General features: G+C 30.9%; 1 protein-coding gene across 18 annotated transcripts in view; it reads right to left on the reverse strand.

Annotated features, from left to right (window-relative positions):
* Positions 1-13,793, reverse strand: part of Dock7 (dedicator of cytokinesis 7) — a 192,164-nt gene that overhangs the window by 136,403 nt on the left and 41,968 nt on the right. For all 18 annotated transcript variants that reach the window (XR_013427845.1, XM_040288763.2, XM_040288766.2 and 15 more), the window contains exons 12-14: positions 11,959-12,101; positions 8,413-8,506; positions 7,223-7,385 (exon numbers count right to left, since the gene is read on the reverse strand). Coding sequence is in view for 17 of the 18 variants with exons in the window: in XM_040288763.2 (XP_040144697.1) it covers positions 7,223-7,385; positions 8,413-8,506; positions 11,959-12,101 (400 nt within the window). In the remaining variant the exon portion in view is untranslated. The remainder of the gene's footprint in view (positions 1-7,222; positions 7,386-8,412; positions 8,507-11,958; positions 12,102-13,793) is intronic.

Raw genomic sequence — 13,793 nt, forward strand, 5'->3', positions numbered from 1 at the left:
ATTTTCAGTAACAATCAGATGAAGTTTGCACTTCCTTAAATTAAGAATGTAAGAAACTAATAACCTCAGCAGTATTTAGCAGTACATAAGACTTTATCATGAATAAAAATCACACATTTTTATATCAAAACTATTACAAATATCTCAAAATGTTGTTGTAATATATTTAGAAAATAGTTTTTACATCTCAGGCTATATCTTATTATTTAATTCATTAATAAAGAAAGATCACAATTTTAATATTTTGATATTAACTCAACATAATTTATTTCTTTTATTATCCTTTGAATTTTATTTTATGCACTTAAAAACTTTATTCCAAAAATGAAGATCACAAGATTCACAGAAATAAATAAATAAATTATGAAATGGGCTCCAATGAAAGATCTAACATGGTAAAATAACCTAGTTTTAGAAACATGAATCACATGGTTCTCATGTCACAATGGAGAGAACAGATATTTACTCACTCTGACCTGTCAAGCTAGTTCTAGAAACAAAATTTTAGGTTAAAAAGTTCAATCAGTCTATAATAAGCTCATTAAACTCTTCAAAAAAAACTGAGAATAATAAACCCATAAAGAGATCATAAAGCATTTCATTTGTTATTATGGCTAATTTTTTAAAAGTATCTGTTAGATACATATTGCAGGACTTAACAACTGAAATGCTATGATGGGTGCATTTCTTTCAAGTCTGACTGGAGAGAGAGAAAAGGATAAGTTACAGATGAAACAAGAATGACAAGTCGGGCACAGGCACAGTAGCACACGCCTGTAATTCCAGCGACTTGGGAAGCTGAGGCAGGAGGACCACAAGTTTAAAGCCAGCCCTGTTTCAAAAAGGTCGAGGGAGAGCTGAGTTGTGTCTCAGTGGTAGAGCACCTGTCTACCACATGTGAGGCATTGGGTTTGATTCTCAGCACCATATAAAGGTATTGTGTCCATCTACAATAATTTTTTTTTTAAAAAAAAGGTCTAGAGATGTGGGTCAATGGTTAAACACCCCTGGGTTCAAACCCTGGTACCAAAAAAAGAATAACAATGGTAACAGTAATTAACTACACTTTTCTCATTATTTGTATATATTTGGAATTTCTATTTTTTACTTATTTACTTACTTATTTACCTATTTATTTATTTTAGTTGTTGATGGACTTTTATTTTATTCACTTATTTATACGTGGTGCTGAGAATCGAAACCAGTGCCTCACAAGATGCAAGCACTCTACCACTAAGGCACAACCCCAGCCCTATATTTGGAATTTTATACAACAAAAAGTTTGAACTATGTTCCAGTTAGTTCACAAAAAAAACAGATTTACTGAAGTTTATTAAGAGATACTCCTGTGAAGGTCAAAAACATCATCTACCACATCTTTTTTTATTTTGTTTCTCACAGTAATAGTTATGACATCTGTACCACTTTATTCTTATAATCTTGGTAATATTTCTAGCCATAGTCTCCTCCAAAAAAAAAAAACTGGATAGAATAACAAAAGTTCAGCAGGTTTAATTACACCTAGGCTATTGTTGGGAAAGAGACTAACTAAAAAATCCTGCCAAGAATATCATGTGCTCTGTGGACACATCTGTTAAAAAACTGGATGTCAATAAAACACATAAGCATTTGCTCAATTAGATGTACCTTGATCTATTACAACTCAAATGCAAGAATGTTGGCCAAGTAACAATTTAGCACACAAGTAACACTGCACAGGATCTACTATCTAACTTTCAGATGATTTAAGATATTCCATAAAGATTTTTTTTCCTGCCAGTAAGAAAGGGCTTATTGTTTGGTTGTGATAAGGTAACAGTCCCATTGCTACCTCTTCTATGATACAGTGATAACATTTCATTGATAAAGGAATCATTTGATGTAAACCTCACTTGTTTGGCTCAACAAGAAATATGTCATTTATTTCCTGAAATGACTACATGTCTATATATCCTTGTTTACCGTGGTAAAGGATTTAAAAAGACCAGGTCCTCCTGGGTTAATCTCATCTAAAAATAAGTGACCAACTGTATGTGGAGAAAAATGTCACTTTGTTACTTAAATGTTAAAATCTCTAATGAAATTCCAATAATGTCTTTAAAAACATATTTAAAATGTATATTATAAATAGAATACATTAAAATATAGTTTAAATTGACAGTACAAATAAAAACTGGAATTGAAAAATATTAAATAATGGGTTAATAAATCAACAATTAAATAAGTGAAAAATATTAAATAATATTAAATAAACCTGTCACTTTCAGGATATAGCTCTTTTTCTTCTGCTTTTTCATTTCACCTCAGTCAAATGTTTGATTCAATCATGCCCATTTATTCACATGAGAATTTTTAAATCATTTTTACCTCATGAGACACTTTATAATCCTTTTAAGTTCTTACTAAAACAAAATACTATGTGTTATTCTTATCTATGGGAGGTTTTCTAGACATGCTAAAGTTGTTTTTTTTAAATAAACTATAAATCCTCTCTATGAGACCAAATCTTTCTAACGGTATAAAGTAGAATAAGCACTGTACATGATTTGGTTTTCAGGCATCATGGACACTAAAGGTTCAAATAACAATACAAAGCAGACCAATGCTGACTTTGATAATCTCCCTTTTTCACCCATTCTCTCTTTTATGTATATCTTAAAAGGCCAGAATCCTTGTTCTTTTCAAACCAATCTCTCAAGTTGTGTAACACAGGGATAAATGTAATCTAATGATGACAACGATAACTAATTTCTATGGAGCACTTCGTATATGCCAGCACTTTACAAGTATCTAATCCTCACAAATTTCTAAGACATAGGTAATTTTATTATCACCATATTAAAAGAAGAAAAACTAGTCAATCTTACTTTTTAAGAAACTATTTTTTAAATGAAATAACATTATAAAATGAGTTCTAGGAGTTTATCTCCCAACTTTTCACAGAATATAGTCATGTCATTTCAAGCAACACAAAAATAATTATTTCTTTATATAATGTGGAAAATGACTATATAAAAGAGCACACTCAACTTTATAATCACTGTGTCTTTTTTTAAAGTTTTTTTTTAAGATGAACACAATATCTTTACTGATTTTATTTATTTTTATGGAGTCCTGAGGATTGAAACCAGTGCCTCACATGTGTGAGGCAAGTGCTCTACCGCTGAGCTATAACCGTAGCCCTTCAACTGTCTTTTTAAAAAGAGAAAGATACTTCAAGCAAAACAGTAGTAACAACAAAAAATGCCAACAAAATATAGTAACCACAACACTTCTTCTGTATTTTCATGAATTTAATTTTTTATTTCTCTGAAGATATCCTCATACTAGAAAATTACAAATCTCTTTTTTAAACAAAATAATACATCTTTCTTGTTTCAAGAGCTCTCACTAGTAACATATTACTAACATAGCACTATGATAATTCCTTTAAATAAGAAATTTAATAACTTTGATATCCTATTTTGCAATTTATCAATGTCTGTTAGTAAGTACTTTACACGAGTTCCTTATAAACTGTATATAAGCAGAATTAGGTTACACAAAACTCAATCTGAATCAAATTTATTTTGACAAAAAACATTAACACTTAAAGCAATATTCATAACTCCATAATGAATCGCCACATCATGTACAACCACAAGAATGTGATTTAAAATAGAATAAATTATACTTCATGTATGTATATGTCAAAATACACTCTACTGTCATACATATCTAAAAAGAATGAAAAAATAAATTCACCTAAAAAAAACAGTATTCATATTCATAATATATTAAATAGGAATGTCAAATCTTCCTGATGAGCTTAGCTAATTCTGTCTTCTCTGGGAATAAACTGTTCACTCATGAGAGAAGAAAAATTCTTACTTACACATAATGAATGTTTTTTTAAAAAGTTTTTTGCCTAGAATATATTTTTAATAATAATGTGGAATTGTATTAACTCTAGAATTAATAGAGTATTTAGACAGTCCAAATTAAATGTCCCAAGATATAGTCAACAATCTCTCAAGATCATTCCCAACTAATATGCTAATGATTCATTCCTTTGCCAGAAAAGTTTACTCTAAGAATAGAAACTAATTCTAGTTTATAAACTACCAACTAGTCTTACCAATACTATTTCAAATGAGAAAGCATTTATCAAAAAAGCCAACAGCAAATCCAAATAAACAAGTTATCTTAAATAGCTACTAAGACACACTTATACATTCTGTATAAACTCAAAACAAAACCATAGTAACTTATAATTTATAAAACCATTAAAATCTTTTGGTGTGTTTACTTTTCATCTCCTCTAAGAGATTATATAATTCTTCTAATTATAAAATTATTCTAATTCCATGTCCTTGTAAATAGGCATGTACACAACTTGTCAAATAGTTTGTTCTATTTTGTTTCTTTTTTTTAACTTTTTTTTTTGTAGATGGAAACAATAACTTTTATTTTTTTATTTTTTTAATGTGGTGCTGAGGACCAAACCCAGTGCTTCACACATGCGCTCTACCACTGAGTCACAACCGGAACCCCTACTTTGCTTCGTTTTATAGCTACATAAATAAGTACACACACATACACATATGTACACAATTTTTTTTTCTTTATCATATCTTCTTGTTTAGCTTGCAAGCCCCAGGAATTGAACTCACATTATCAAAAAAAATTTATTATTATTATTAAAAATTTTATTTATTTATTTATTATTATTTATTGTTATTATTATTAAAAAAAAAGTTTTGTGCTTTGCACTCATCCAAAAGAAAACAGGTATTATTATCTCACATTTTATTAATATGAAAACAGTGGCCAATAAAGTAATTATCCTTAAGTTGCTGGAAGCAACCTTTGAAATGTGCGTGAACCCAGTCAATACAGAAACCATTGGTAGGAAAGTCTGGTATCCTGGAACTCCCAGCAGCAGCCAGCATCCCTGCTGGTTTGAGACTGCCTAGTACATGTGACTTTCTATATAGCTCTGCCACAGGTTCCGCACAGGACCAGAGATGGGTGGCTTGCCAAGATGCCAGTCAACATGTTTGCTGCAAGTCCCCTGCCACACCAAGAATCAAGAATCCTCTTGCTGAAACCTTATCCCTGCCTTTGATGTAGTCTCCCTTAAATGAAGGACAGGAACCATTTTTCTAGTTGTTCCAGCTCCTATGTAGACTGGAGGACCTATCAGGAGCTCCCCTTTTTTGAACCTAATTTCTGGCTCTGGCTCTTATTTCTTTACTAAATATTCAGACTTTCTTTTTCTCAGCTGGCTCATCACCTCCTGAGCAAGAAACTACCCTGGAGGGGTGCTAGCTGACCCATAACGTTGTCATCCAAATAGTAAACAGTTACATCTGTATAATTTTTAAACCACATTCTTCTACCACTCTACAGTTTCTAATATTTTTTAATTGATAGAATAAACATTTATTGTATACTTTCTATGAGGTAGAAAACTATGCTAGACTCTGGAAATATTGTGGTAAATGAGACAAAACAGACCCTGCCCTTTTCAGTTTTACACTCAAGTGAGAAAAACAAAACAAAACAAAAAGATCATTTAATTATATGTTATAACCCCAGATAATGAAAATATAAATAGGGTAAAGAGCCAGAGGAGGAAAACACTGGATCTTTTTAGTTAGGATGATAAGGAAAAGCCTCTCTAGAAAGTGACATATAAGCAAATGCATGACTGATAAGGAAACAAGTCATGTGAAAATATGAAGAAAACAAAAATGGCAGAGCAAAAGCAAATGGAAAAACCTTAGGCAGAATGGAATTGTTTGTTCAAGGATGAACAGAAAGGCCACTGAGGTAAAATGAAGGAGGTAAAGCAGAGTGAAATTAGAGAAAGGAGCCAGATCAAGAAGTCTTATAGACTACTATTTTTTTAAAAAATCCTGTTTGCTTTTAATGGAAGTCACTTGAGAGTTTCAGACAGAGAAATGAATAAACTTATAACCTTTAAAGATCTCTTCAGCTGTAATACAGAGAAGTGACTGAGTTGGGGATAGAAAAAAAATAGCTATTCAATATGGTAGCTTCCAGTCCCAAGTGGCTACTAAACATTTGAAATGTGGATCATTTGAACTGAAGTGTGCTTTAATAATAAAATATACACTGGATTTCAAAAATTTTACTAGGAGAGAAGTAAAATACCAACTTTTTACATTTATTACATGTTGAAGTGAAAGCAATAATATTTTTATACACTAAGTTAAACAACATAATTAAAATTAATTTCACTTGATTTTTTTTTTAATGTAGCAACTATAAAATCTTAAATTACAAATGTGGTTCCCATTGTATTTCTACCTGATAGTGCTGTTCTACTGGTGCCTTAGACTAAAATTTTTAAAAGGTGGAAGTGATAAGAAGTATTGGATTCAGGATATATTTTGAAAGTAAAGCCTATAATAACTTGGCTGAATAAATGCTGGGGTAAGGAAAAGAGAGAAACTGTGATTTCAAAATTTTTTTCTTCAGGAATTTGGTAACTAGTAGTAAAATACTTTAGGATGGAGAAGTCTAGCATGAAAACTCAAAGTTCTGTTTCAGAATATCATATCTGAGCTGCCCTGTTGGATATCTCAATAACAGAGTTAGGATCTCAGAATTCACAAACAAAAAGAGCATCATTCATCAGGAAATGACACTCCTCACATTGTGTAGCATTCTGCCTAAGAAGTTATATCCAACAACTTTGTGCCTAGTATTCTCTAGGTAGAATACGCCTAACCCATATTTTTGACTAATTGTTAGAAAATAATGTAAGTATGTAAATTTAATTCATGTATAATATTAGATTCTGCTAATAATAAACATTTGAGAAAATATATGAGTTAGGAGTTCAAATGTTTTAACCTAACAGTCCAGGTATCAAATGCCAGCCACCACTGTACTAAAGTATGGTGCTCAGCAATATTTTTAAACCCTCTATCCCTTGGTTTATTTACCTCTAAAATGAATTATCTTATTTAATCCTCATACACAAAGTATGAGGATTAAATAAGATAATTCATGTAAGGTAATTTACCTGGTACACAGTAACAACTTAATACATAACAGCTATTAACCATTAAATAAAAAATTTCCATCGCAGTGAGAGATGGAATAAGTAACAAAGCTATAAAAGTTTCTTTCTAGGTTTACTTTAGTATATACAATATAATACTTTAGAATATATAATACCTTATCTCAGCAGTCTCCAAAAATCTCTTACCTATAAGTAGTGTTTGGAACATAGACATCCCTTGCAGGAAACTCCAAAATTTCTCTGGTAGGTCTGACTCTACTGTCGGGATAAAGCTTCACTTGAAGCAGCTCTGGGGTTAGGCAATAATGAGGATTTTCGGGTGCAGGAGAAATGTCTATCTTCAGCTGAGCTACATATAAAAATGTAAGAACAATGTAATCATAATAAATAAAAATTCAATGACTGGCATATTTTAGATCTTAACTGTCCCCCAAAGGCTCTTGTGTTAAAGGGTTGATGGCCAACATGTGGTATTATTGGGATTGGTGGAACCTTTAGGAGGTGGCGCTTAGTGAAAGTAGTTAGGTCACTGTGGGTGGGACCCTGAAGAAGATACTGAGACCCAGCCATTTTCTCTGGTTTTGCTTTACAGTTGCCATGAAGTAAGCAGATTTGCTCTACCGCATGTTTCCCGCCATAATGCACTGCCTCACAACAGGTCCAAAAGCAACAATGCCAATCAACCATGGACCAAAACCTCTGAAACTAAAAGCCAAAATAAATCTTTTCTCCTTTTTAAGTTCATTTTTCTCAAATAATCTGTCACAGTTATAGAAAGCTGACTATCATAATGATAAAAATGATTTGGAAAGAATTGAGATCCTATTTTGCAGAAAGTCTGGGAAGAATACTACAGAAGCCAAATTACTATCATCTCAGACTTTAAATCATTTTATTTTATTGAGTCTCGAACTTGGAAATTATTAATACATGCATACATGTATATAACTTAACAAATGCTTTCTGAATAATGAATGGAAGAAATCAATAAGAAGTTTAAAAACATACAGTAATAAGCAACAGGTTCAAGGCTAAATGATTTATTTTGGCTTAGTAGATTTCAAAACAGCTTTACTCTAGAATGGTTTGTTCTGAATATTTAGCATTCCATGTGCACATTTTTCCATCTAGAAAATAATTTTAAGCCAGAATATTACTCATCATTTTCATTTTAGAACTCAAATCATCAAAGGTACTAAATCCTACATATAAATCATTAGAACACATTATAGTTGATAAGGTGAAGAAGATTGACAATTATTGAGCATAGAAATATGTATGGGCCAAATAAGTGAAAATAAGGAATGCATAACTGTAACTAATATATTAGTGATAACAACAGTCATAACCAAACATACTCAAATATTTAAAAATACCTGTAATAGGTCTCAGTCGCCGTAAGACAGAAGATGGCCTTCTCATATCAGCAAGGAATTTATACAGATCTTCATCACTTAAACGGTCTCCTTCCTGATTTAAATGATAGAGATAGAAGTACGTGGTAAAACAAATATAGTAGACAGAAATACATTTATACTGCTTGCTAATTAGCATGAAATTCTTCTATAATGCTGTCAGAATGAAAAATTCAATTATTAAGTATAAATGTCTCAACTCATTCTCTTTTCTGTTGGTCTTTCAAATTTTACTGAGATTTATGATAGCATTATCTTTCTTATTTACTTATAGTCCATTATCTACACCTATAAAGTACTAGAGAACACTATAAAATATAGAAAATAAATACAAGTTAGAGGTAGGTGAAAAGAAAAAAAGGAATATAGATATAAAACAGAATCAATAAGCAATGTAATGTAAAATGCAAAAATCTACAAGTCTTATAAATTTGTTATACTTGAGTTCATATTTGTCTTTTCAACTTTATATTACCTAATTTCTCAAGTGCAAAATCTACAGATTAAGTTAAACTTTTTTATAAAAGAAAAACAACAATAAAACTGCTGTTAAGGAAAAGCATAACTATCCTGATACTAAGACTATGAGAAAAAAAAATCTTCCAAAATGATCTCAATCCGAGACAAAAAGTGGGCAAAATCTAAATAATATGAAATTTTCAATTTAATGTTAATATTTTCTTTTTTTTCTTATAATTAAAATAGTTCGAGGTTGATTTTTTCCTTTACTAAGAGTCAGTATTTAAACCAAACCACCTGCTTTTGACATTTCATTTTCTTATTTGTATACATGCTTATTTGTATAATGTCCTGTATTTTATGTAAGACTACTTTGTAACTGTGAGCTTCCCTAGAGACATTTTCCATTTGTTCATTATTATATTCTAACTGGGAACAGAAAAGATCTTCTTTTATCTCATTATTTGGGAAATGATTTTTAATTTCTAAGTGGTTATAGATTTTTTTTTGTTGGTACCTTTAAACAGTTTTTACTCTTTTTGGGTTATGGTTGGAGAATTTGACTATATATAAAGTTTTTTCAGTTACCTAAGATAAAGGTTCATTTACTAAAAAATAGTTACTGAAAGAATAAATCCTCTCCTTTTGACTACAGAATTAATATAGATGGTTAAATGGTCCTTATTCATAATACATTCAGATTATCTCTAGACTAAATTACTTCCATTTACTTAACCTATAAAATTATATTACTGGCCTCTACCATTTATGTCCTATTTCTGTGCCTTTAGCTGGTTGTGGCATAATTCCCTCCTCTAGATTTGGCCATGTGCCTTCCTTTGGCCAGTAAGTAAATATGTGCAAAAGAAACTAGAAAGCATTTGCACAATTTAGCTTGCCCTCTCTCTCTCTTGAATTTCTGGCACTGCTATGAGAACCTGACCAAGCTAACCTGCTAGAAGATAAGAGCAGACATTCAGAGCCATGGAACAAAGCTGAGTCATTTCAGTATAACCAGCAGAAGTCAGGCTAGATCCACTGATACCAGCCAACCTTCAAACACTAGTTTGCTGGAGTAGTCTAGCTGACACTTGCCCCCTCATCATTGCTTGTTTACTGTTGTGTACTCCTGAGACTACAAATAACTCATGAAGCTGTCAATGTATAGAATAATGTCTCTAAAACAAATGTGTGAGTTTGACTTTGTTTTAAAATCTTAATATACTTCTAATAATTTTTGGCTTGAAACATTTTATATATAAACACTCTTGATAACTAATCATCCCAACTGTAGATAATAATCTCTCATAAAATAGGGGAAAAACTGCTTTCTGTGTCTCATTTAAGGGAAATTTGTGTCTTGAATTCTACTTTGCTAAAACTGTATCTCTGCTTTTTACTTAATTTGCATTTGTGTAATGTATAATTTTCTAGCTATTTAAAAATACTTATAAATAGCACATGCTCATGGCTAAATAAATTTAGTACAGAATTTCAGAAAACAAATTACAAATGCTTTCCTTTCTATTTCTCTACACTTCTAGTAATCATTTAAGTTTTCAGAAGTACTTAGTGCTAATTTCCAGTTACCAGTATTGCTAAGTAGGATGATTATAGATAACAATAATGAACATCAAATTTTAAAAAGAAGTATATATTGTAAGTTTTCACAATAAAGAAAAGATAAATGTTTGAGGAGAGAAATCTTTTAACCTCATTTAAAGATATTACACTATACACATATAATGAAATACCATATTATCCCCATTAATATGTATAATTTTTGTTTTTATATACAAATTTTAAAATAAATCAAATTTAATTTTTAAAAATAGTGTCTGTTACAGGATGAATGCTCCAAATATAACTGTTGGCTAAACAGGAGAGGGGTAGACGGCTTATTGATTTTGGTTTACTGCACCAGTTCAAGGATATAGAAGGTTGATGAAATAAAAAGAAAGCTATGTAAACAGTAGCAGAAGTGACACAGCAGCTGAAATAGAAACAGAAAAAAGCATCATATCTCAAAGATTGTGTTATTGTTTCAGATTACTCTACTGCCCTGGTTTCCACCTATATTTGTCCTATCACTTCATTCAGGTAACACTCAGTTATAGCCTTCTCTGGATGCTTTCTTTTATAACTGTCCATAATAAAAAGACCCTTACCACTTTATCATCTGCTTTTTATCCATTAGAATGTCTCACAGGAGTCACCTATGAATACCACTGACCTGTTTCAGAGAAGGGAGCTTCAAGTAGATTGCTGTCAATTCAATGCACATTCTGACCTTATCCTCTCAAATTATAATTAGAGAATTCCTTAAAATACACCTCAAAATAAAGAAGTCTGAGATAATTCTTAGCATTTTCCTTCAATCTAAGTTTCCTCTCTATTAATAAATGAATCTATACATCTTCTCACTTAGGAAAAAACTTTCAAAATTTGTTGATCCTGATTGCAATATAAAAATCCATTTTACATCAAAACCCAATATACTCATATACACAAAATGGCTCCCTAAGCAATATTTAACCACAGGAAGTACGACACACTATTATTTTTTCTGCTGGGTATTAACTTCTAAACTGGTTTCCAATACCACTAATGGGTCATGATTGGCTTGTAAAAAATACTGATTTGATTTGAAGTGGAAGGAACAGTTTCTTATTCTTATAGCTTTTACTCTTATTATTTTTTAAATTTTATCCTTTCTTTAAAGTTAGGCTGGGAATATGGCTCAGAGGTAGGGCACTTGCCTAACATGTTCAAGGCCCTGGGTTAAATCCACACTACCACCATTAAAAATAAATAAATAAATAAAAGTTCTAATACTAAAAAATTGTGCTTTTATGTGTAATAAGGATTGTAATGCATTCCATTGCTGTCATGTATTTTTAAAAAAATTTTAAAAGTTCTTAGAATCACACATGATTCTAAGAATCACAGAATGTACATGTATGGTACAATTATTACTTTCCTAAACTAAAACTAAAAGAAATTTATACACAAACATCTTCCCAGAACTCCTACATGACAGAACAATACCTGCTTAAAAAAATTGGTCACTGTAAGAGTAGCAGGTCGAAAGCTGGTCAAGTTGCAAGAATCATCTCCACTCGTTGTCCTTTCAAGTGATCGTCTGCCAACAATACTAGAATTCCTCCTTTCAGACCAGGACCCTTTTCGTTCTACCAAAGGGAAATAAAATAAGACAATCATTTTCATAAAATTTTAAATTTAAAGCAGCTTTCAAACCTAGGGAAGAATCCACTAATACACTAAAATTAAAAATTGTAGCATATTAGAGAGATTAGGAAGAAATCTCTTGAATCTTTTGGCTCTCTTTTTAAAAGACTATAACACACAAGGAGCTATGTGTATGATCAAAGATATATTACAAAAAGCAGCTATGGAGGAGATAGCTACTCATTTATATGACATATTTGCCAAAATGGAAATTTATTTTAGACTTTACTAAGCAAGAGAGAATTACATATTCTTTAAGCACTTATAAAACATTCTCCAAGACAGTCCATATAATAAGACATAAGATAAGATATAATAAATCCAAAAGAATCAAAATCATGAAAAATATGTCCTCCAAAAACAGTGGAGTTTGGGGCTGGGGTTATAGCTCAGTAACAGAGCACTTCCTAGCATATGTGAGGCTCTTAAGTTCAATCCTCAGCACAACATAAAAATAAAGAAAGAAAATACAGGTATTATGTCCATCTGCAACTAAAAAAAATATTTTTAAAAACAGTAGAATTAAATTATAAATCAATAGTAAGAAAATGTGAAGAATTCACAATTGGAAGTGAAATAGCACTTGGGAATAGCCAATGGGAAAAGAAGGGATATACACAGGAAATTATAAAGTAAGATGTATGAAAATAAAAATGAAACAAGTGGAATACTGAAAGCAGTGCTCAGAGGAAAATGTATAGCTAAAAAAATGCCTATATTAAAAAGAAACATTTCAAATCAGTAACATAATCTCATACTTCAAGAAACTAGCAAAGAGAAACTAAGACCATAGAGAGCTGGATACAGAAAAGACAATATCGGAGTAGAAACTGATGAAATAGAAACTAGAGAAAACAACAGAGAAAAATCAATAAAACAAAAATTTATTTCTTCAAAAAGAAAACATTCACAAACCTTCAGCTAAATTAATGAAGAAAAATGGAAAAGCTTACTATACTAATGTCATAAATTGAAGAGCAGTATTACTACTGAATCTACAGGTTAAAAGAAATATATATATCAATATTATAAACAAGTATAGGCCAATACTTAGATAATATTCAAACTTACATGAAATGTACAAATTTTCAGAAAGATACAAGGTACTAATAAATCTGACTCAAGATAAAAGAGAAAACTAAAACAAGTGAAGAGGTCTAATTAGTATAGAAGAACTTACCACAATAAAAGACCAGGTCAAGAAAGCTTTACTGGAATTCTTCCAATCTTTGAAAGAACTAATAACAATCATCCAAGAACTCTTCCAAAACACAGAAGGAACACTTCATACCCCATTCTATCAAGCTAGTATTATCCTGACACCAAAACCAGACAGAGGTATCACAAGAAAGAAAAACTACACATCTACAAAGTAAACCATATGAATAAAGATGCAAAATACCTGAAAACAATAACTAGCAAACACATGGAAAAGATTATATGCCATGACCAAACAGGACTTTCCCAGGAATTTAAAGTTAATTTAACATCCAAAAAATAATCAATCAATGCAATAGGGCAAAACATAAAAATCATTTCAAGAGGCAGAAAAAAACATTAGAAAAAATTCAATCATCTTTCATGATAAAAGCACTAAAAAAAAAAATTAGGAATAAAAGGGAACTTCCTCAACC

This window comes from Ictidomys tridecemlineatus, chromosome 11 (assembly GCF_052094955.1).
Source record: "Ictidomys tridecemlineatus isolate mIctTri1 chromosome 11, mIctTri1.hap1, whole genome shotgun sequence".
Taxonomy (NCBI): domain Eukaryota; kingdom Metazoa; phylum Chordata; class Mammalia; order Rodentia; family Sciuridae; genus Ictidomys; species Ictidomys tridecemlineatus.